Below are 23,532 nucleotides of genomic sequence, written 5' to 3'. Positions count from 1 at the left end.
ATCCTTCATGGTGAGATCATCAAGATCTACCATGTAAACATTTCCATGCCTATGTCCTGTGAGTATGATCTCATTGTCAAATGGACTACTAATTATGCATAGTGATGATTCAAATGATACTTTAAAGCCCTTGTCACAAAATTGACTTATACTTAACAAATTATGTTTTAGTCCATTAACTAACAATACATTGTCAATAAATGAGGAGGGTGATATGGAGATTTTACCAACACCAATAATTCGGCCTTTAGCATTGTCTCCAAATGTGACTACTCCTCCTTCTTTTGATTCCAAGGTGACGAAGAGACTCTTGTCACCGGTCATATGCCTTGAGCAACCACTATCAAGATACCACATTCTCTTTTTATTTCCGGCTGCAAGGCATACCTGCAAAATGATCATGTGAAGCTCTTAGGTACCCAAGTTTTCTTGGGTCCTTCGTGGTTAGTGTAGTTGGTTCCCTTAGGCACCCATACTTTAGTTATGTTTTTAGCTTTTACAAATGTACTCTTGTTAGTTTGGATTTTTCTTTGAATACAAGAGCAGGCTTTATGTCCATTCTTTCCACAAAGAAAGCATGTTGGTTTTTCAGTTTTTACGTCTTTTGCTTTTACAAAGAAATTCTTTAGATATTTTTGTTGCTTATTAGTTTTATATCCTAATCCGGCTTTATTGAAAACAGCTCTTTGATTTGAAAGAATAAGATTTAATTTTTCAGAGCTTTGTGTGAATTTTTCAACAATTGGTTTGTACTTATGTACCTCATTCTTAGAATTCAAATTTTCTTTAACTAGTTCTTCCATATCTTTTTTAAGAGATTCAACATTTTGAGCAAGTGAGGTATTATTGTCGAGTAGGGATTTTACTTTTAGACTTAATTCCTTAATTAGTGTTTTTGCCTTTTCATTTTCAATGCTTAGTTTTGAATTTTTGATTTCTAGGTTAGTAGTGTGAATATTTTTAACGCTCTCCTTTTCAATTAATAGGTTTTCAATATTTTTCTTTAGTTTTTGATTGGAGGCTTTTAATTCTTTATTCTTAGCTCCTAACATACTACAATCACCCATAAGTTCTTGAAAAGCTTCATATAATTCTTCTAAAGTAAAATTTATAGTTGGGTTTTGACATACCTCGTCGTCTTCGAACGCCATGAAGCACAAGTTGGCGGTCTCTTCCTTCTCTTCCTCGGAGGATGATGTGTCACTATCATCCCATGTTGCCTTCAATGCCTTCTTCTTCTCCTTTCCAAAATACTTCTTTTGTTGAGGGCATTTGGAACGAACGTGTCCCGGTCTCTTGCAATCATAGCATATGATTGGATCTCTTTCTTTTTCCTTTTCTTTTTCCCAATCATTTCTCCCTCCAAATTTCTTTCTTGGGAAAGGTTTCTTTCTTCTCATGAATTTCTTAAACTTCCTTACTATCAAACCCAAGTCCTCATCTTGGCTTTCTTCTTCACTCTCACTACTCTCTTCTTCACACACACTTGAGGTAGCCTTGAGTGCGATTGTCCTTTTCTTCGACAACTCTTCTTCATGTTGCTTCATTGTGAGCTCATGCGTCATCAATGAGCCCAGTAGTTGTTCTAATCCCAAAGTGTTGAGGTCTTTGGCTTCTACGATCGCCGTGACCTTTGCTTCCCATGCTTTCGGCAAAGACCTGAGAATTTTACTCACAAGTTCTGGGTTAGTATAAGATTTACCCAAACTCTTTAGACCATTAATTATATCGGTAAAGCGAGTAAACATGCATGTGATGGTTTCATTGGGTTCCATCTTAAACAACTCATACTTGTGAACTAGAATGTTCACTTTAGACTCTTTGACTTGATTTGTACCCTCGTGGGTAACTTCAAGCCTATCCCATATTTCCTTAGCGGAAGTACATGTGGAGACTCTATTGAACTCATTTACGTCTAGAGAACAAAATAATGAGTTCATGGCTCTAGAATTAAGTTGAGCCATCCTATCATCATTCTCATCCCAATCCTCCTCAGGTTTGGGAACTCGAATGCCATTAACTATGTGTGATGGTTCTTGTGGTCCCTTGACTATAACCCTCCACAAGGCATAGTCTTGTGCTTGAATGAAGATTCTCATTCTAGTCTTCCAATAGGTATAATTTGTCCCATTGAAGAGTGGAGGTCTATTGGTTGCTTGCCCCTCGGCAGGAACATTGTTAAAGGGTGTTGCCATCTAGATCTTTGGCTAAGACGGTTGGGTCTTTCAAGAAATACACAGAGCACCTGCTCTGATACCACTTGTTGCCCAGAGATGGTCACCCAAGAGGGGGGTGAATTGGGTGTTTTAAAAACTTTTGACTAATTAAAATAAAACACACGAATATATGCACTAAGGTAAAGAAGGAGGAATGAGAAAGGTCAATCGCAAACACAAGGTTTTATAGTGGTTCGGAGCTTCCACTGCTCCTACATCCACTCCCCAAATCACCTTTGGAAATTTCCACTATAATCCATGATTACAGTACGGTAGTTTTGCGAGTTCACTACCCAACTCGTTGTTTTACACCGGGCTCACAACAAACCCTAAAACCCCCAATTTCACTTAGGCTTGGGACGCCTTTCCCTTGTTCCAAGTCCCTTGACTGGAACAAGCACCACAACGAAAGAGTTTACAAAAGAAAGGAAAAGCTCTAAAAAGCAAATATTGCAATTATGAACAATAGAACCCGGAAGAATCCTTTTGCCGTTGGAAGCGTGGGAGATATTGATTCTTCCGATGTGGAGCGCGTAGGATTGAGTGTGAGCTTTGAATCCCAAGCGCACGAGAGTGATTGAGCTTGAAATCACTTGGGAAGCTTGAAAACACTTGATTTCTTCACTTGAATGCACTCACTCCCTTGAACTTTTCTTTCTTACTTCTCTCTTGAATGATCTAGCTTTGGGTTAGTAAAAAGTTGTTGAGAAGCACTTAGGAGGTCCCTTTTATAGCCCAAAAAAAACAAATATAGCCGTTAGAGACAAAGAAAGAAGGATTTGAAATTCAAACCAAACCTGAAAAGCTGTCAGTCGCGTCCCAGTCACTCCGGGGACGTCTCCGCTTCAACGGGAGACGTCTCGGCTACAAGATTTTACTTTTTCTGTTGTCTGGGGTCGACTCGGCACTTTCAGGGGACGTCTCGGCTTATTTGCACTTTTTGAATGGGGACGACTCCGCTGATCTGGGGACGACTCCGCTTCTTTATCTCCGAAGAACATGTCCTCTGGTATTTCCTGAGAGAGTCGACTCCGCTCCTTCAGGGGACGTCTCGGGTTGTCTGCACTTTATGCATGGGGACGACTCCGCTGTCTCAGGGTCGACTCCGCTTCCTTATCACCCAAAAAACCATTCTCTGGAAAACCCTGAGAGAGCCGTCTCCGCTATCTTGGGGACGACTCGGGAAGTCTCCTTTTTACTTGCGGGGACGACTCGGCTTACTGTGGGGACGTCTCGCGCATATCTCTTGAAAACTGCCTTTCTGCCGCCACTGAGAGAGTCGACTCCGCTACTGAGAGAGTCGACTCCGCTAACGCGGGGACGACTCGGCAGGTGTCGGGGACGTCTCCAAGTGTGCCGGTTCTTCCTGTTTGTGCCAGAGACGTCTCTGAAACTATCCGGAGACGTCTCGGCTGTCCCTGATCTGTTTTCTTTAACTCAAAATATTCTTCAATAAATTCATAAAAATTATGGGAACTTGCCTAGACATTTCTTAACAATATTCTCAATTAATCACATGAATTCCTCAATTAAATTGTTAAGATAAATGGAATTATACTCTAGTGTTTTGTATTCATCAAAATCCATTAGGGGGTCAACAGTTTATAAAGGGACAAACTATGTAATTATGTTATTTTAATATGGGCATTTTTGTCAAAAATACAGCTTTCCGAAAAAGCTGAAACAGCTTCCCCCCAAAAGCTCCAAATTGGAGCTTCCTCCCAAAAGCTGTTTTCAGCTTCCCGCAAAAGCTGAAACAGCTTTTTGAAAAATTTACCAAACACAGTTTTTAATCTAAAAGTACTTTTGGAGGGCCACAAAGTGCTTTCTGGCCCTCCAAAAGCTCCCCCAAACAGGGCCTTAGCCTAGCGACCTTAGTGATCAATCCAAGCCAAGCGAAACTATTTCGTGGTAGAGATAACTCAATCTCTTCATCTAGGTATGCACGTGACTTCAATAATTTTATCACGTAATGAAGTGTTTGCGGTACATCATTGGTTATTATCTCACACCAGCAATTTGTCATGGCAAGATCTCAAGTTTGTTTGAATATGATTTGCTAAAGATGTAGGATCTCCGCTATCAAAGGCCCAAAAGGCTCTTGATAGAAGATGAATGCTCCACTGCACGAGTACTAGCATTATCATTTTTTATTCTTCTTGTCACTAAGAAATTTTTTTGAGCTTAGGTATTGGAGAGCTCGGCCAGAGTCAATCTAGTGGGGTTTTCTATCCTTATCTATGGCCTGGCAGATCCATGAAGATGATTCATATTGGTATCTAGGAATCGGTGGCAACACGCTCATCATGATTGGAGACCATTATCGCAGGTGGTCCTCATCATGTTGCCATCGTGTTGCGCTGGCCAATGATGGCGAGCCAAATCCACTCACTTATTTTGCTTGGTTGTTTCTTAAGTCGGTCCAACTTTCCTTGACACGAGGTGCAGGCTTTTCCCGCATCAGCCCTACCCTGCGTTTGGGTGCACCGCAAGGGGGTTGGACCTGGCCAGCCGTTCAACGTCACATGTCGGGCCAAACAGTCCCTGCTTGCATTCTTGCTTGTCCTGGTTCGTAGGAACCACTCCGGAAAAGGACCTGGATATAGAAATCAACTATTGAGGCATTATTAGGCAGCTACTACATGGAGGTTAGATGCAAGGACGGCAATAGTTCTATGCTAGTCAAAATTGTGATATGTTTGATCTCATCAAAATCCTCATTTTCTCCTATGCAGCAGCATATTCCCATCACTTTGTGTAATATCACACGGATGCGAAGTGCCCAATAAGATCCTTGTAGAAAACAGGAGATAGTAGCATAATAACAAATATCTAGATAATAATACTAGGTGAAGGTTTTCTGGTCCAGTACACGATGCTTTCAAGTTCCACATGGAGCCATGGCTAACATAATAGCCTCATGAACTGCGACTCCGATTACGTTGGATTGCAGATTAACCAACTCAAAGCTTTCAATTCTTGACTGAGTCTCCGGGTCATGACCGTCAAACCTCAAGTTATGCTTGATTACGGAATCTATGGGTGTCTGCTTCGTCGTGGTCTATGCATGTGCCTCGACTTTAGGGACCGACAAAAGACCAGTTGATAAAATAACTACGGGAATCGCAATCTTGCTGAAGGTAGCCTTGGAGGCCCATCACTTGTAGTTTCTTAATTTCTTGCTGCCTATGCACGACAAGGATCTTTGGATTTTATGTTGTCCACAAAAGCTGGCATCTGTTTTTGTTAAAACTTTCCTGATTGATGGGGAAGGGCAATGGATCCATTACCTGGGAACCATGATGTTGATCTAGCCAGCGTAATATACTGTATCTCTATTATTGATAGGAGAAATCCAAAATGAGTCGCATCATCCCTTGCATCCCCCACTCCACTTGCCTTCTTGTTATCTCCTCGTTGAATCCAATAATTATTTTATCTATAAACATTGAATATTCATAGTAACATGGTTGATTATAGCTAGTGATCGACAAGCAGAATAGGTCAAAAAATGATAGCGGCGTTCACAATTTTTAAACTTTTGTATTCATCACAACTACTCTCTCAACGCACATGCAATTTTTCTGTCACATTACTTATTATTTAAGTTTTTCAAAGATATATATAAATATATAATTTCATGTACAATATGGCATCAACAGGGTTTAAACATTCTTTTCTAAAAAGTTTAGAATAGTTAGTAATAAATCAGCTGAAGTTGCAATGACTACTAACCGACAAAGATATAATCTCAAAACTAGAACCCTGCAACCGGAACTTTTTCCTTGACCCAAGAAAATAAACCATTTTGCTCGAGGAAATCAAATCTGGAGAAAATTCCGTAATAAAAGATTTTTGCGGATTAGACTTAGGCTAAGCTAGGCCTTTTCCATTTAACTTGCATAAGTATACTTTGCGATTTAACACATATTTTATTTTCTGTTTCCCACTGATGTGTTTATGGTAGAGTGCTATAATAAATCTTATTTACCAAAAAAAAAAGTATACTCCCAGCAGAGCACGCGTGAGATTTTTTATTGGCCAGATTCCAATCTTCAAAAAGATGTCATTACCACTGCGAATTAACTTTTATGTGACAAACTATATATCAATTGGCACCCATATGATTATTTACCGTTCTCATTTATTTTGATCAAGCTACGTTTATCAGTTAAGCTAGTGTTATCCGTGTATATCATTGCAAGGAACAAGATAATTTTATTGCTCAAAAGAAATAGCAGGATCAAAACACACATTACAACCATAGGGAATAAACTGTTCCATAAGTCCTAGTTCCATGCATCTGATTGCATATCTATATGAACGCATTTTCTTCAAAGCAGCGCCTCCTTGACCAACCTGTCGAAATTCTGAAAAGAGGAACCACCTGGCTGCGTTGCTCTGACTGCACTCTTCTTCCACTCCGCCGCCCTCCTCCTCATCTCCTTTCCCTTCTCCCCTTCCATCAGTACCCTCACCAACCTCTCCACCTCCCCTCTCTCTACGTTGCTGTCAATCTCCATTCCGATGCCCCACTCCGTGCAGGCATACCTACAATTAGTCTGCTGCTCCGCAAAGAATGGCCAACTTATCGTCGGCACTCCACCGCATATGCTCTCCAACGTCGAATTCCATCCGCTATGAGTCAAGAACACTCCGATGGAGGGGTGCGATAGCACCGCCTCCTGCGGGCACCAGCTCGCCAGCAGACCCCTCTCCTTGGTCTCGCTCAAGAACTCTTGTGGAAGCACAGCCGAGTCTCCTTTCACAAGGTCAGGCCTGGTCACCCAAAAGAAATCATGCTTGCTGTTAGCCAGCCCCCACGCGAACTCGATCAGCTGCTCGTTCGTCATCACCGTAATGCTTCCGTAGTTCACGTACACGACCGACCCGGGCTCTCTCCCTTGGAGCCACTCCAAGCAAGCTGGGTCCTCCTTCCACAGGTTCGAGCTTATCGACGTTAATGGGCTCGTGGTGATTTGGCGAGAGAGCAAGGATAAAGGGCCTATGGTATAGATAGGAGGGAGCATCGATGCCATCGCATCCAATACAGGACGTTCGAGTTCGTCGAAGGTGTTTAATATGATCGCCGACGCCATGGATGATCTCTGGGCCTCACGGTTCAAGTAATGAAACATGATGTCCTTGGAGTCTAGCGTGCGAAGAAAGGATGGCAAGTCCCTTAGCCGGACATTCTTCATCCCCGATATCCAATCGATGGGTGTCTCGAGATATCCGTTTGTGAGATCACTGGCATCTGCGCACCAATTAAGAGAGACGAACTGTAAGTATTGATGAATCGATATTGTGGCGGTATCTATTGATTTAACTTAAGAAAGTTAGCTAGTAACCTTTGAGAGGAACGATGCCTCTTTCCATGAGATGTTGGTAGTGGAGGTAGCCCATGTAGCCGCATGCACTAGGGGTCCAGAACAAGACCTCGGGGATTTGGAGCTCCTTGGCAACATCGAGTGTGAAGCTCATGACCCCGTCGGAAACTATGCGTGACACCGTGGGTGTAGGAGAGGAAGGGTCATTGAGCTCTTTGATGAGGTCACGGAAGGGGGCAATGCAATTTTTTGGGATGGAATCGCAAAGGGAGGGGACGTCTTGGGTGGCATCCTTGTCGGTAGGAGGGAGGCCGTCCGGGATGGACTCGAAGCGGAAGTCCGGGAGGCTGTCGAGGGAGGAGATGGCTCCGGACCTGAGGAGGCGGTTTTGGTTGAAGTGGGTGTTCACAAAGGTGATGTAGAAGCCACGGGAATGGAGGAGCTTGGCTAGCTTTAGCAGAGGCGTTACGTGGCCTTGCGCTGGGTAGGGGACGAGCACGGCATGAGGCCTCTGTGGAACCATGGAACCCATATTTCCTCTCCCTCTCTCTCCCCGTGCGCGCGCGTAGAAGGCTTTTTTTTCCTTATTTTGGTTGAAGAATGTAAAGGGCTTGGTTCCCGAGCTTTATATAGCCATAGGAAGGAGCTTCAGCGCCACCTCTTTTGGAGGGTTACCAGCGAGCGACAATTTAAATTGATCAGCACCCGTCCATAAGAAAATATCAGAAAGGTATCTTAGGGAAAAGTATGAGACCTACAGGTCGGGTTGTAGTGCGTCCCAATTGGGGACGCACATTTACCAACAAATCAATAGAACGGCCGGCTGTTCATCCCGAATATGTTTCGGGATATTTTACTTACTGATTTTTAGGATGTATTCATGCTAGGAACATATGATCCAACCATCCGATTGAGATTAGGATGTGCTAGATAACCATGCGGAGACGAAGAAGTTCCGCTAGCTCGGACTCGAGGCCTCTTTCTTCTTCTTCTTCTTCTTCTTCTTTTTTTTTTTTTTTTTTTTTTTTTTTTTTGCTGAGATGAACGGGTACAGAGTGCCACCGAAATAATTGGCATCGTAAGGGGCCACTCAACCTGCAGTACTGTTAGTTTTCCTAAAAATGTGCTCGTTCTGAAAGGCCATAATGTTTCTGCTCATCAACCAAATATATGGAAATAAAGGAGGATCCCACTCCAGCTACTTAGGACTCTGTCTTTTCACATTCCTCTGTCTTTGAGAGAGAGGGAGAGAGAGAGAAGCCATGCTCCTCTTCTCTATTGGCCTGCACCCTCGGCCATCTTCCGTCCTCGAGTTCTGCTCCGTCCTCTCAATTGAACGGAGATCAGGAAAATGCCAAACATTACCATCACTGCTGTACCTGTTGGGGGAAAACCCCAAGTTATACTATTGCGGAGGCGCTCGGCCAAAGGGCACCGGCCGGGAAGGAGCTCGGCCAAAGGGCGCCGACCCGAAGGATGCTCGGCTAGAAAAGTGCCGACCAGAGAGCGCCAAGAAAAGGGCGCCCAACCAAAACGCCCAAGTACGACCGCTCGGCTAAGAAAGAGCCGACCAGAGGACGCCGACCAGAGAGAGCGCTAAATGGAGGCGCTTGGTTGGGAGGTGCTTGCCCAAAAGGCGCCGACCAAGAATACTTAAGAGCAACCCCGCCACAGGGCGCCCATTGGGCGACCGGCTCGGCTCGGCACCTATGCCGAGCCGGTGCCCTATTCAAATATTCAATCCTCCAAGACCAAGGGATTCGACAACTCACTACAACTTGCCACCTGCCACCATCTTTGAGCCATCAAAGTATGAGATCTCTGCAGGCGTTCGGCACGACTCGTCATTAATGCACGAGGCCCCTTTTAGTCTCCGATGCACTCAGTCATTTAATGAACACGGCTCAAGACGATCTCCGGATCGCTGAACCATTAGAGCGTATGGCACTTCCTGACCGCCGGTTCATTCAGCAATCAATGCACTTACCATCCACGAACCCCAGGCCCACTACGGCCGGCGGTTCAACAACTCCAACAGGTCCGATCGACCGTGACAGCTCTCTGACTCCGGTCCGATCCGGCCCTATTCTCCACTACGCCATTAATGGACCATATCGTGCCCAATTATTACAAAAGGGACAAAGTTCCCTGTCACTTCCCAGGTAACGCAATCCCCTTCTATAAAAGGGAACCTGGGAAAGGGGACTGGAAGAGAATCCTCTGAAAACGGACCAAGTGGAAAAGAACAGCACGGACACAATTGAGACATGATCCTTTCATCTTCTCCTTCATCTTATTCAAATATTGCGCTGTCTTCTCCATATAGATCCTTTCTCTCTCTTGCTCTCTCCACATATTCATCCCCTCTGACTTAAGCATCGGAGGGCCGGCGCCGGGGGAGCCCGGCCACCGGTTTTTCTTGCAGGATTCACACCCCAGTGGAGGACGTGGCCGGCCGGCGCACCGCCGTCCGCCTCCTGTAGCAGCGGAGCTCCTCCTTCCCCGGCTTCGGGCGGCCCCCGGGTCCAATTTCCAGCAACAGTTGGCGCTAGAGGAAGGGCCCGAGTTCGCTGCCATGAAGCTAAGAAGCAAAGGGGCTTCCAACGCCTCTCGACGTCCTCCACCCAGTCCTGACACTCCGTCCGAACTCACCACCTCCGGCTGAGTCAGTTCATCAAGTTCGGCCGGAGCATTGATGCCCTGGTGCACAAGTGCAGGTTGGCTACCGCGTCCAAAGCTTGCAACCCAGGGGCATCCGCGGCACCGCCCCTCCGGCTCCAGTCAACCGGAGCCTCCTACAAGCGGACTTCCCTTCGAGGTCAGGACTCTCAAGTCCAGGCCTCCCTCTGGAGAGAGCACCCAGCCAGAGCCACGGAGGCTGGCCACAGCCTTCAGAAGCTGAGTCGGTTCCAGGGCAACCTGCGCCGAGCGAACCGCTGCAGCGATCCTCCAGAAAATGAACTCGACAGAAGGTCGAGAAGCTGGAGCGCCAAATCCAGGCACTCCACGGAGAAATCGGGTGACGGCGACTTCGAGTTCATACGAAGTCGCCCTTCTCCCGGAGATTGAAGATGAACCGGTTCCCGCACGGTTCAAGATGCCCCAGGTGGAGCCTTACAACGGCAAGGCTGATCCCTTGACCACCTGGAGAGTTACCGGGTCTTAATGGCCCTACAAGGAGCCTCGGAGGCCATGATGTGCAAGGCTTTCCGGCGACACTCCGAGGACCAGCCCGGCTTTGGTTCACCGGGCTGAAGCCGAGTACTTCTCTTCCTTTGAGCAGCTCGGCAGACAATTTGCTGGCAATTTGCCGCCAGCCAGCCCCAGCGGCGGACATCCGACTCCCTCCTGACATCAAACAAAAGGAGGGAGAGTCCTTCAAGGAGTATCTGGACCGGTTCACCGCCGCAACATGGGAGGTCCGGGAGCTTGACCAGTCAATCGCCATGTCGGCACTGAAGACTGGAGCCCGGTCCTACAGATTCCTCTTCTCGATTGAGAAGAATTTCCCACGGACCTCACCGAAATGTTCGCTCGGCGCGGAAGTATGCCAAGGCAGAAGAGGCCGTGGCGCAGGCGGGCGGGGACCGAGCAGAACCCCAAGAAGAGACGCCGCGAGGAGCGCGGCCAGCCCAGAAGCCCGTCTCCGCGACGAGCAAGAATCCGCCCCGCCCGAGAGTCCACCCCGGTTGAGGGACCACAGCAGAGGTCCCACCGCCCGAGGTTCCCACTGCAGCACCGAAGGGAGGTATGAAAAGTACACTCCCCTCAATGCTCCTCGGGCTGAAATCCTCATGGAGATCGAGAGTCGGGATGCATCCGGCTCCCACCTCCAAAGCCAGACACCAGAATCCGGCGTGATCTCCGGAAGTATTGCCGTTTCCACCGGGATCACGGCCATGATACCGAGGAGTGTTACCAGCTCCGAAATGAGATCGAAGCACTCATTCGCCGAGGGGTGCTCGATCGGTTTGTGCAAGGCCGGCGTGAAGGGAAGAAGCCAGCCGAAGGAGCAGCACAGCCTGAAGGTTCAAATGCCAACAGGCCCATCGCCGGCGTCATCAACACTATCCGAGGCGGGCCTCGGCTGGAGAAGCCTCAGGGGAAGAAGCCTCTCGAAGCGCCCGCGCACCTCTGAAGCCATCTCCTTCTCATCAGACGATTAGAGGGAGTCGAAACTCCCCATGATGATGCCGTGGTCATCTCCATGATCATAAATAAATTTGATGTAAAACGCATCTTAGTTGATAATGGAAGCTCGGCGAATGTTTTGTACTTTGGTGCATATTGTAAAATGGGGATGACAAAGAACAGCTACGGAGGATGAATGCTCCGTTAGTTGGATTTACTGGGGATTCAGTCCCAGTAGAGGGCGAGATCGACCTTCTGGTCACAGCCGGGCTCGCCCCTCGTGAAAGTACCGTGGGATGAGCTTCCTGTGATACGCCTCCCTCGGTTACAATGCCATCCTCGGAAGGCCAGGACTCAACGCCCTCCGAGCGGTAGTCTCACTCACCATCTGCTCATGCGATTCCCCACCAGCCAGAGTCGGCGAAGTCCGAGGGGACCAAATGGTGGCAAGGCGATGCTACCTGGCGACCCACGAGGCAAGCGACCAGCCGAGGTGCCTGCCCCAGCGACTGACCAGCCCTCAACTGAGGTTATGGAGGCACGGGAACCCAGAAAGAGCGGGTAGAGCCTGGTGAGTTATTCAAGTTCCCTTACGAGAGAACTCCCGAGCTAACCGTGCAGTCGGCCGGCCTTCGACGAGCGCGAGAGGGTCGCCTCGTCAACTTCCTGCGGGACAACATGGATGTCTTCGCATGGTCGCCTAGACATGCCGGGGATAGATCCGAGATCATGGTCCACCGGCTCAAGTAAAGCCGACCAGCAAGCCCGTGCGGCAGAAGAAGCGAGGCGCCGCCCCTGAACGACAGCAAGCAGCAGCCGAGGAGGTCAGCAAAGCTCCTTGAAGCCGGCTTCATCCGGGAGATAGCCTACCCGGAATGGCTCGCCAATGTGGTCCTCGTCAAAAAGCCAGCGGAAAGTGGCGTATGTGCGTGGACTACACCGACCTGAATAAAGCCTGCCCGAAGGACAGCTTTCCACTTCCCAGCATCGACCAGCTCGTGGACTCCACCTCGGGTCACGAGCTGCTGGCATTCATGGACGCCTTTCTCCGGATACAACCAGATCCGCATGGCGCCAGAAGATGAGGAAAGACAGCCTTCATCACCGATGGGGGAACCTACTGCTACAAGGTGATGCCATTCGGCTTAAAAAATGCCGGGGCAACTTATCAAAGGCTGGTCAGCCGGATCTTCAAAGACCAAATAGGCCGAAACATGGAGGTCTACGTGGATGACATGCTGGTGAAAAGCAAGGCGGCGCAAGACCATATAGCCGACCTCAATGAAGCATTCTCCACACTCCGAAAGTACCAGATGAAGCTCAATCCAGCTAAATGTGCATTCGGGTCACCTCCGGCAAATTCCTCGGCTTCATCATTACACACGAGGAATTGAGGCCAATCCAGAGAAGATCCGAGCCCTCAAGAGATGACGCCTCCAGGACGGTCAAGGAGGTACAACGGCTCACAGGCCGAGTGTGCAGCCCTCGGGAGATTCATCTCCCGCTCGGCCGAGCGCTGCCTTCCATTCTTGCAGCCCTCAAGAAGCCGAAGAATTTTTGTGGTCGGACGAGTGCCAGCAATCTTTTGAAGAGCTCAAGCACCTGCTGGCTTCCCCTCCCCTGCTCACAAAGCCTCAACAGGGTGATCCTCTACTTGTATCTAGCTGTCTCCCCTGTTGCAGTAAGCTCGGTCCTGGTCCGAGAGGAGGGCAAACTTCAGAAGCCAGTATATTACACCAGCCGGGTCTTGAGGGACGCCGAGACCCGATACTCCAAGCTTGAGAAGACCGCCTATGCTTGGTCATCTCGGCTCGGAGGCTCCGACCCTACTTCCAAGCCACACAGTGGCTGTGCTGACGACCAGCCGGTCAAGCAGATCCTGCAGAGATCAGATCGTGCGGGCGGATCACAAATGGGCCATTGAGCTCGGGGAATTCGACATCGAGTACCGCCCAGACCGGCGATCAAAGCACAAGCACTCGCAGACTTTATAGTCGAGTGCACCATACCGGATGAGGTCGAGCCTGAACCGAGCCACCTGGAGCAGACCCCGAGTTTGACATGGACTCTGCATGTCGATGGCTCTTCAAACTCGGGGGGTAGCGGAGCAGGGCTCATTCTCACCAGCCCGGAAGGGGTGGTCGCCGAGCAAGCCTTGCGCCTCGATTCCTGCTTCAATAATATGGCGGAGTATGAAGCGCTCGTCGCCGGGCTCAAGCTAGCCAAGGAGCTAGGAGTGAAGGACTTGAAGGCCTTCAGTGATTCTCAGCTCGTCGTCAACCAAATTGTGGGCGACTTCGAAGCCAGAGACCCGACCATGCAGAAGTATCTCAGAAGGTACGGGATCTCGCCTCGACCTTGACTCTTTCACCATCCAGCATGTTGTCAGGTCGGAGAACCTCAGAGCCGACCAGCTGTCAAAGCTGGCATCCTCCCGCATGAGTGAGCTTCCCAAGGAGGCAGTACTGGAGTATTCCAAAAGCCCAGTACAGACGAGCCCGAGCAGACCCTCGCACTGAGTTCGAGCCAAGCTGGATAGACGAGCTCACCAGCTATTTACAAGACGGAGTCCTCCCCACTGATGAGCAAGAGGCTCGACGAATCAAGCGCCTCGCCACCCGATACATACTGTACGAGGGAAAGCTCTACCGGAGATCCTTTACCTCCCCACTCCTCAGATGCCTCCGCCCAACAGAGGCGGATTATGCCCTGCGTGAAGTCCACGAAGGGATCTGTGAAAACCATCTAGGAGGGCGAGCGCTGGCCCACAAAATTTTGCGCCAAGGATATTATTGGCCGACACTACAAAAGGATGCTATGGACTTCGTCCAAAGATGCGACCGGTGCCAAAGGAACGCCAATGTTCAGCGCCGACCCTCGGCTCCTTTGACTTCTATCAGTTCCCTTGGCCTTTTGCCCAATGGGGAATTGACATTCTAGGGCCATTTCCACTGGCCACCGGGCAGAGGAAGTTCCTGGTTGTCTCCATCGACTACTTCACAAAGTGGGGTGGAAGCCGAGCCTCTTGCCCGGATCACTGAGCAGAAGATGCGGGATTTTGTCTGGAAGTCCATTATCTGCAGATTCGGGCTTCCCCGCATCCTCATCTCTGACAACGGTCGCCAGTTCGACAACATCCACTTCAGAGAGTTCTGCTCTGAGCTTGGCATCGACCATCGCTTCACCTCGGTCGCGCATCCTCAGACGAACAGAGAAACCGAGGTAACAAATCGTACTATTTTGCAGGGTCTCAAAGCCAGGCTCGACAAATCCAAAGGACAATGGGTCGAAGACCTATATAATGTCCTGTGGGCTTACCGGACCACGTTTCGTGTCCCCACCGGCGAGACTCCCTTCAACCTGACATATGGAACGGAGGCCGTCATCCCATTGGAGATCGGGCTCCCCTCTCCAAGAGTCGAGCATTACAACGCCGGCTCTAACTCTTCGCAGCTCAGGAGCAACCTCGACCTGGTCGAGGAAACAAGGGAGACCGCCCGAATCCGCATGGCGAGGTACCGGCAAAAGACAGCTCAGTACTACAATGCCAGGGTCAAGGTCAAATCTTTCAGACCAGGAGACCTTGTCCTCAGAAGGACTGAAGCCTCCCGACCGACTGAGCAAGGGAAGTTGGCCCCAAATTGGGAAGGACCGTACCGAGTCACGCGCATCCGCCGACCCGGGACTTATCAGCTAGAGTCCTTAGATGGGGCTCTCATTCCGCGGAGCTGGAGCTCTGGAAACCTCCGCGTGTACCATCAGTAGAACCCTAAGGGGTTCCCCATTATTCAATTATTGAATTCCGTTCTATGGATTTCATTTTATAATAAACTTATGGTTTACGAACCTATTTTGAGCTCACCAATCCTCCTGGTTATATTATAATGTCAGGAGTGCTCCTACGATGATTACGATCAAGATGCCCCGAGACATCGGGATGCCCCGGCTACCGGGAAGCTCGAGACGTCAAGATGAGTTAGCGGTCCTCTCTGACCGGACGAGCTCGGCTCGTGCTCCATCGACTATGAGTTAGCGGTCCTCTCTGACCGGACGAGCTCGGCTCGTGCTCCATCGACTATGAGTTAGCGGTCCTCTCTGACCGGACGAGCTCGGCTCGTGCTCCATCTACTATGAGTTAGCGGTCCTCTCTGACCGGACGAGCTCGGCTCGTGCTCCATCGACTATGAGTTAGCGGTCCTCTCTGACCGGACGAGCTCGGCTCGTGCTCCATCGACTATGAGTTAGCGGTCCTCTCTGACCGGACGAGCTCGGCTCGTGCTCCATCGACTATGAGTTAGCGGTCCTCTCTGACCGGACGAGCTCGGCTCGTGCTCCATCTACTATGAGTTAGCGGTCCTCTCTGACCGGACGAGCTCGGCTCGTGCTCCATCGACTATGAGTTAGCGGTCCTCTCTGACCGGACGAGCTCGGCTCGTGCTCCATCGACTATGAGTTAGCGGTCCTCTCTGACCGGACGAGCTCGGCTCGTGCTCCTACCCTGACCACGGTCAGGATGCCCCGAGACGTCGGGATGCCCCACCTATAGGGATGCTCGAGACATCGAGATGAGTTAGCGGTCCTCTCTGACCGGACGAGCTCGGCTCGTGCTCCATCGGCTTCAGCCAACGAGTTCGGCCCGCTCTTCGTCATTGGATTTCTCTGCCGACACCCTCGAAGAACGGAGTCCGAGCAGAGAAGCGTCTGCAGTCGCCTCGGCGCCAGGACGCACACGGTACAAGGTACCTATTTTATTTAATGTTTCGACATTACTTTACCTATCTTTGGATCTCTCTGCCGACGTCCCCAAAGAACGGAGTCCGAGCAGAGAAGCGTCTGCAGTCGCCTCGGCGCCAGGACGCACACGGTACAAGGTACCTATTTATTTAATGTCCTTACATTACCTATCTTTGGATTTCTCTGCCGACGTCCCCAAAGAACAGAGTCCGAGCAGAGAAGCGTCTGCAGTCGCCTCGGTGCAAGGACGCACACGGTACAAGGTACCTATTTTATTTAATGTTTCGACATTATTTTATCTGTCATTGGATTTCTCTGCCGACGTCCTCGAGAAGCGGAGTCCGAGCAGAGAAGCGTCTTCAGTCGCCTCGGCGCAAGGACGCACACGGTACAAGGTACCTATTTTATTTAATGTTTCGACATTATTTTATCTGTCATTGGATTTCTCTGCCGACGTCCTCGAGAAGCGGAATCCGAGCAGAGAAGCGTCTGCAGTCGCCTCGGCGCCAGGACGCACACGGTACAAGGTACCTATTTTATTTAATGTTTCGACATTACTTTACCTATCTTTGGATCTCTCTGCCGACGTCCTCGAGAAGCGGAGTCCGAGCAGAGAAGCGTCTGCAGTCGCCTCGGCGCCAGGACGCACACGGTACAAGGTACCTATTTTATTTAATGTTTCGACATTACTTTACCTATCTTTGGATCTCTCTGCCGACGTCTCCAAAGAACGGAGTCCGAGCAGAGAAGCGTCTGCAGTCGCCTCGGCGCCAGGACGCACACGGTACAAGGTACCTATTTATTTAATGTCCTTACATTACCTATCTTTGGATTTCTCTGCCGACGTCCCCAAAGAGCGGAGTCCGAGCAGAGAAGCGTCTGCAGTCGCCTCGGCGCCAGGACGCACATGGTACAAGGTACCTATTTTATTTAATGTTTCGACATTACTTTACCTATCTTTGGATCTCTCTGCCGACGTCCTCGAGAAGCGGAGTCCGAGCAGAGAAGCGTCTGCAGTCGCCTCGGCGCCAGGACGCACACGGTACAAGGTACCTATTTTATTTAATGTTTCGACATTACTTTACCTATCTTTGGATCTCTCTGCCGACGTCCCCAAAGAACGGAGTCCGAGCAGAGAAGCGTCTGCAGTCGCCTCGGCGCCAGGACGCACACGGTACAAGGTACCTATTTATTTAATGTCCTTACATTACCTATCTTTGGATTTCTCTGCCGACGTCCCCAAAGAGCGGAGTCCGAGCAGAGAAGCGTCTGCAGTCGCCTCGGCGCCAGGACGCACACGGTACAAGGTACCTATTTATTTAATGTCCTTACATTACCTATCTTTGGATTTCTCTGCCGACGTCCCCAAAGAACGGAGTCCGAGCAGAGAAGCGTCTGCAGTCACCTCGGCGCAAGGACGCACACGGTACAAGGTACCTATTTTATTTAATGTTTCGACATTATTTTATCTGTCATTGGATTTCTCTACCGACGTCCTCGAGAAGCGGAGTCCGAGCAGAGAAGCGTCTGCAGTCGCCTCGGCGCCAGGACGCACACGGTATAAGGTACCTATTTTATTTAATGTTTCGACATTATTTTATGTCATTGGATTTCTCTGCCGACGTCCTCGAGAAGCGGAGTCCGAGCAGAGAAGCGTCTTCAGTCGCCTCGGCGCAAGGACGCACACGGTACAAGGTACCTATTTATTTAATGTCTTTACATTGCTTTACCTATCTTTGGATTCCTCTGCCGACGTCCCCAAAGAACGGAGTCCGAGCAGAGAAGCGTCTGTAGTCGCCTCGGCGCAAGGACGCGCACGGTATAAGGTACCCATGTATTTGATGTTTCTACATCATTATCTTCTCCGCCGATATCCTCAAAGAATGGACACCGAGCAGAGGAGCATCTTCGATCGCCTCGGCGAAGGAGTGCTCATGACACCGACACATTATTACAACTACGTCCGGAGAATCCCCGCCACGAGCTGGCGAGTATTCAATCCATTTGTAAGAGAAGAATCCGGTTCGCCCCTGGCAACCCGAGGCTCGGATTCGAAGTCCGCCGCGTTAAGAAACCTAAGTCCTAACGACCGCCCTAGGGCTTGGTCGAATTCTGGACTAGGCTCGGAAAAACTCTCCGAGCCCAAATCCTTGGTATAAGCACAAGCGCTGCTATACCACTAGTCAAAGGACCAAGCGATAGAGCTCGGCAAGCCAAACTTGAACTCAAACCCTGTGGCGGGAAAAGCTGAGGCCCTAGAGCCTATATCCTCGGAACCTAAAACGGATCCGAGCAGGAAGACTTAGGCTACGACAGACGAGTTTCCAAAAAAGAAATGTATATTCATTTCAAAAAAAAAAAAGGCCCGTAGGCTAAGTACAAAATTCGGGTTTGGCCTTTACAAGAATGGAGGCCATCCCGACTTCACAAGACAAAAACAAAAATTACATCAAAGGCTCGGGCTCGACTACCTCGGCCTCGGCAGTACCAGGAGTGGCTGGCTCGGCAGCCGGGACCTCTTCGATGGCCTTGGCAGCAATAGGAGCAGCCTCGGGGGCGACCTCGGCCACATCGGGGACGGCTACGGCCGCCTCAGCTCCCGGGGTTTCTGCCTCCGCCTCCAGAGTTTCTGTCTCCGCCTCCGCCCTCCCTGCTCCCGGTTGGAGCAGGTTAACATCAAAATCCGGGAGGAGCTGCCGCAACTGGTTGCGGAAATCCCGGAAGCCTTGGATTAGCCCGTTCACGCCCTCCTCAGCCATGAGTTCGCGAAACTCCTCCGACTCGCGGAAGAGCTCCACTGCGTTCTGGGCGTTCTCCCGGGCCTCTATCTCCCGAGCCTCGTGGTACGCGGCTCTCCGCTCGAGGCTCCTCAGCTCCTGCTCGAGCTCCGAATGTCGGAGGCGGGCGTTCCCCACCTCCTGCTCACGAGAGGCCAACGCCTGCTCGGCTTTGGCCAATCGAGCCTCCGCGGCGCGCAGCTCGGACCTTGCTAATGCGTGCGCGCCCTTCTCTTCATCGAGCTCGGCGGCCAGAGCTCGAATCCTTTCATCGGATGCTCCGACCTTCTCTTGGAGCACCCGTTGTTCGGCCTCAGAGGCCTGGTACTTCTCCTCGGAGGCTTGGTACTTCGCCTCGGCGGCCATGTACCTCTTTTGGGCCTCCTCGTAACTGCGCTCGCACCTCCGAGCCTTCCCCCGGTATTCGTGGACGAGGTGCATCAGCATCTCCGTCTCGTGCACGTGCTGTAAAAAAGAGACGTGAGGCGCTAGAAAAAAAAGAGAAGAAAAAATCTTTGTAGGAGAAAAGTTTTACTTACACGGACGATGTTGCAGCGAGTAGCGTCCATGAAAGCGTTGTAGCTCATGGACTGCATCATAGCCCGGTCAGCCGGGAGCAGCGCGAGCCGAATTACTTCGCGCGCCACTTGCGGGTTTTCAAGGGCTGAATCACCCTCGAACACTGACCAGTTAGGCGCATAAGGCACCCGTTCCTCCGAGCCTGATAGGCCCGGAAGGCCAGCATCGGCTGGACTTGGCAGAGCCGACCCCGAGGCTCCCTGACTGCTCCCTGTAGCGGAGCTTGGGGGCTGGGGTCGGACGAGCGGCCGATCTGACCGCCGCACGACTATGGCGGGGCGTGCAAGCACGGGACCCGCAGGACTCCTCCCCTGGTCGGCAACTGAAGCGTCCTGCCGACCAGGGATTTGCGTCAAAGGCGCCGGGCATAGGGGCGCCATCGGGGCTCTGGATCCCGAGCCCCCGGGACCCGCGCCCTCTCTCCGATCAGCTTTGGGGCGTGCCTCAGGGCGCGCAGGCTGAGAAGGCCCCGCCTCGGGATGCGCGGGGCGGGAAGGACCCGCCTCGGCCACCGCTGCCGCCGAGGGAGTTGAGGTCGCCGAGACCTTCTGCTTCTTTCTCGGCTCGGTGGGCTCTCCAGAGAGCTCGGCCGCCCTCTTTTGGAAGCGGGCGTAAAGGACTTCGCTTTCTGTCACCATTTTTGCGATGTCTGCAAAGACGAACAAAATTAGAACATTAGAACAATTAATGAAATAAGAGTTGCTATAACTATCCTTACCCTGAGGGCGCGCCGAGCTCAGCCCCACGTTCACCAAAGCGTCCTCGCTAATGAGGCCGTTCAGCAAAATCCCGTCCCCGAGGCTGCGGATGGCGTTAAGGATCCCCTCCTCACGTGGAGTAAGCTGGGGGGGCTTGTTGATAGATTTAAGCTGGGCCGGCCTCCACCTAGGGTCAAACCCCCAGGACCGTTCAGAGCCCAGGAAGAAGAATTTCTCCTTCCAGCCATGAATGGACGAGGGGGCACCATGGAAGAGTGGTCGACCCACCCGGAGGGCGATGTAGAGCCACTCTCCGTCTCCCGGACTCGACTTAAAGATAAAAAGTCGCCGGAAGACGTTAACAGAGGTCGGAATCCCCTGCAACAAACACAGTGACAGAAAACCCATCACTGTCCTCCAGGCATTCGGAGTGAGTTGCGCCGGAACCAACCGGCATGCCATCAGCAACTCATTCACAAAGCCGTGGAGAGGAAACCGGAGGCCAGCCCAGAGTGACTCCAAGTGCACTCCGATCCGGCCTACCGGGGGATCGATTATTCGATCCCTTTGCCTGGCGGGTTCCAAACGGAACCCGTGAAGAGGGAAAAACCACTCTTCGGCCATTTTGACCTCCAGGACACTCATGGTGGACACGACTTCGCTAGGGACAGTACCCATTACAAGAGAAATGAAAATTGAAAAAGGGGGAGGACCTGAGGAAGACGCCGGAGAATAAAACTTCGGATCGAGAGACTGAAGAGGAAGGAAGTTAGAAGCAGGAAGCAATAGAAAGAGGACGGGAGGCCGGGGGAGGGTTTAAATAGACCTCCCCAACGGCCTGGATCAGCGAGAGATGCTGTATCCTGTTGAGATGGCGACACGCGTCGATCTGAAAGACAGAACGGCACCCATAATTAAGGCCAGCGCTTCGAACGCCGAAGCGCCCCATTGGATCGTGCGGAAAGGTGTCCGCAATCGAAGATCGTGCAGCTCCATCATGAGCCCACGACGCGAGGACGCTTCGCAAAGAGTGTCCCAATAATGATACTCTTCGGGAAAGGAGAGACGCCGCCTACTAAAGGCACCTCGAAGCTTCCGATAATTCAAAGCGCGCAATAAATTATTAATTATTTGGAAACCGGAACGACCCCTCAAAAACTACTTCCCGCGCTCCAGCTGGTAGCCAACTGGAACTCGGAAGTCGGGGGATAGTGTTGGGGGAAAACCCCAAGTTATACTATTGCGGAGGCGCTCGGCCAAAGGGCACCGGCCGGGAAGGAGCTCGGCCAAAGGGCGCCGACCCGAAGGATGCTCGGCTAGAAAAGTGCCGACCAGAGAGCGCCAAGAAAAGGGCGCCCAACCAAAACGCCCAAGTACGACCGCTCGGCTAAGAAAGAGCCGACCAGAGGACGCCGACCAGAGAGAGCGCCAAATGGAGGCGCTTGGTTGGGAGGTGCTTGCCCAAAAGGCGCCGACCAAGAATACTTAAGAGCAACCCCGCCACAGGGCGCCCCATTGGGCGACCGGCTCGGCTCGGCACCTATGCCGAGCCGGTGCCCTATTCAAATATTCAATCCTCCAAGGCCAAGGGATTCGACAACTCACTACAACTTGCCACCTGCCACCATCTTTGAGCCATCAAAGTATGAGATCTCTGCAGGCGTTCGGCACGACTCGTCATTAATGCACGAGGCCCCTTTTAGTCTCCGATGCACTCAGTCATTTAATGAACACGGCTCAAGACGATCTCCGGATCGCTGAACCATTAGAGCGTATGGCTCTTCCTGACCGTCGGTTCATTCAGCAATCAATGCACTTACCATCCACGAACCCCAGGCCCACTACGGCCGGCGGTTCAACAACTCCAACAGGTCCGATCGACCGTGACAGCTCTCTGACTCCGGTCCGATCCGGCCCTATTCTCCACTACGCCATTAATGGACCATATCGTGCCCAATTATTACAAAAGGGACAAAGTTCCCCTGTCACCTCCCAGGTAACGCAATCCCCTTCTATAAAAGGGAACCTGGGAAAGGGGACTGGAAGAGAATCCTCTGAAAACCGGACCAAGTGGAAAAGAACAGCACGGACACAATTGAGACATGATCCTCTTCATCTTCTCCTTCATCTTATTCAAATATTGCGCTGTCTTCTCCATATAGATCCTTTCTCTCTCTTGCTCTCTCCACATATTCATCCCCTCTGACTTAAGCATCGGAGGGCCGGCGCCGGGGAGCCCGGCCACCGGTTTTTCTTGCAGGATTCACACCCCAGTGGAGGACGTGGCCGGCCGGCGCACCGCCGTCCGCCTCCTGTAGCAGCGGGGCTCCTCCTTCCCCGGCTTCGCGGCGGCCCCCGGGTCCAATTTCCAGCAACAGTACCCAAAAAACATCACATCACCCCGATCCTTGATTGGTGCACCCGTTGTACGTGGGAGTGAATGATTGGCCGAATAATATGCCCTTGACCGGTAGATCTCCGTATACCAATGGCTAACTACCACAGATGGTTGGATAGCTGAACCCGGAATGAAGGAGAGTAGCAAGACTTGTGTTGTAGTCAATAAATGTCTATTACGCGCTTGCTCTAATATTGCTGATTACCATTTGCACATAGGGCAGGACCGGCCCGAGTTTTAGGCGATCGAGGCGGTCGCCTAAGGCCTCGGGCCAATGGAAGACCTCCGGAAGACGAAGGGAGCAAAGAGATTGAGAGAGGGAAAGAGAGGGAAGTTTTTGTGTCTGACCGTGATCAAAAGGAAGCAAAGGCCCCATATAAAACGGGAACAGGAGCTGAGTCTTCCCCCTTGATGGAAGGGAGGTGGAGAGTTTCCTGGCCTGCAGAGAGGCAATTTGGGAAGTTGGGGACAGTAGTTTTGTTTTGGGTGGAGAGAGAGAGAGAGGAGGAGGGATTTGGTTGGCTTGGTACACGCCTGAAGCCACTCTTATCTTTCATCCCTTCTCTTTTCTGGTTTTGGTCTCGGTTTTCCTTCCCTCACATTACTCCTGATCCAGCTGGGCCATCGGGAAGAAAGATAGGGGGATTGGAGATGGACTTCTTGGAGGGT

The 23,532-nt window shown here is 50.9% G+C and overlaps 1 protein-coding gene across 1 annotated transcript; it reads right to left on the bottom strand.

Moving 5' to 3' along the window:
• Nucleotides 1-6,409: 6,409 nt before the first annotated feature.
• Nucleotides 6,410-8,208, bottom strand: LOC120103960 (7-deoxyloganetin glucosyltransferase-like). The gene is made up of 2 exons (XM_039128911.1): nt 7,568-8,208; nt 6,410-7,473 (listed from the first exon to the last, which is right to left on the bottom strand). Exons 1-2 carry the CDS (start codon nt 8,076-8,078, stop codon nt 6,551-6,553), a joined length of 1,434 nt encoding a protein of 477 aa, XP_038984839.1. The 5' UTR covers nt 8,079-8,208; the 3' UTR covers nt 6,410-6,550.
• Between the last annotated feature and the right edge of the window lie 15,324 nt (nt 8,209-23,532).

This window comes from Phoenix dactylifera, chromosome 8 (assembly GCF_009389715.1).
Source record: "Phoenix dactylifera cultivar Barhee BC4 chromosome 8, palm_55x_up_171113_PBpolish2nd_filt_p, whole genome shotgun sequence".
Taxonomy (NCBI): domain Eukaryota; kingdom Viridiplantae; phylum Streptophyta; class Magnoliopsida; order Arecales; family Arecaceae; genus Phoenix; species Phoenix dactylifera.
This window is presented reverse-complemented; position numbering and strand designations above follow the sequence as displayed.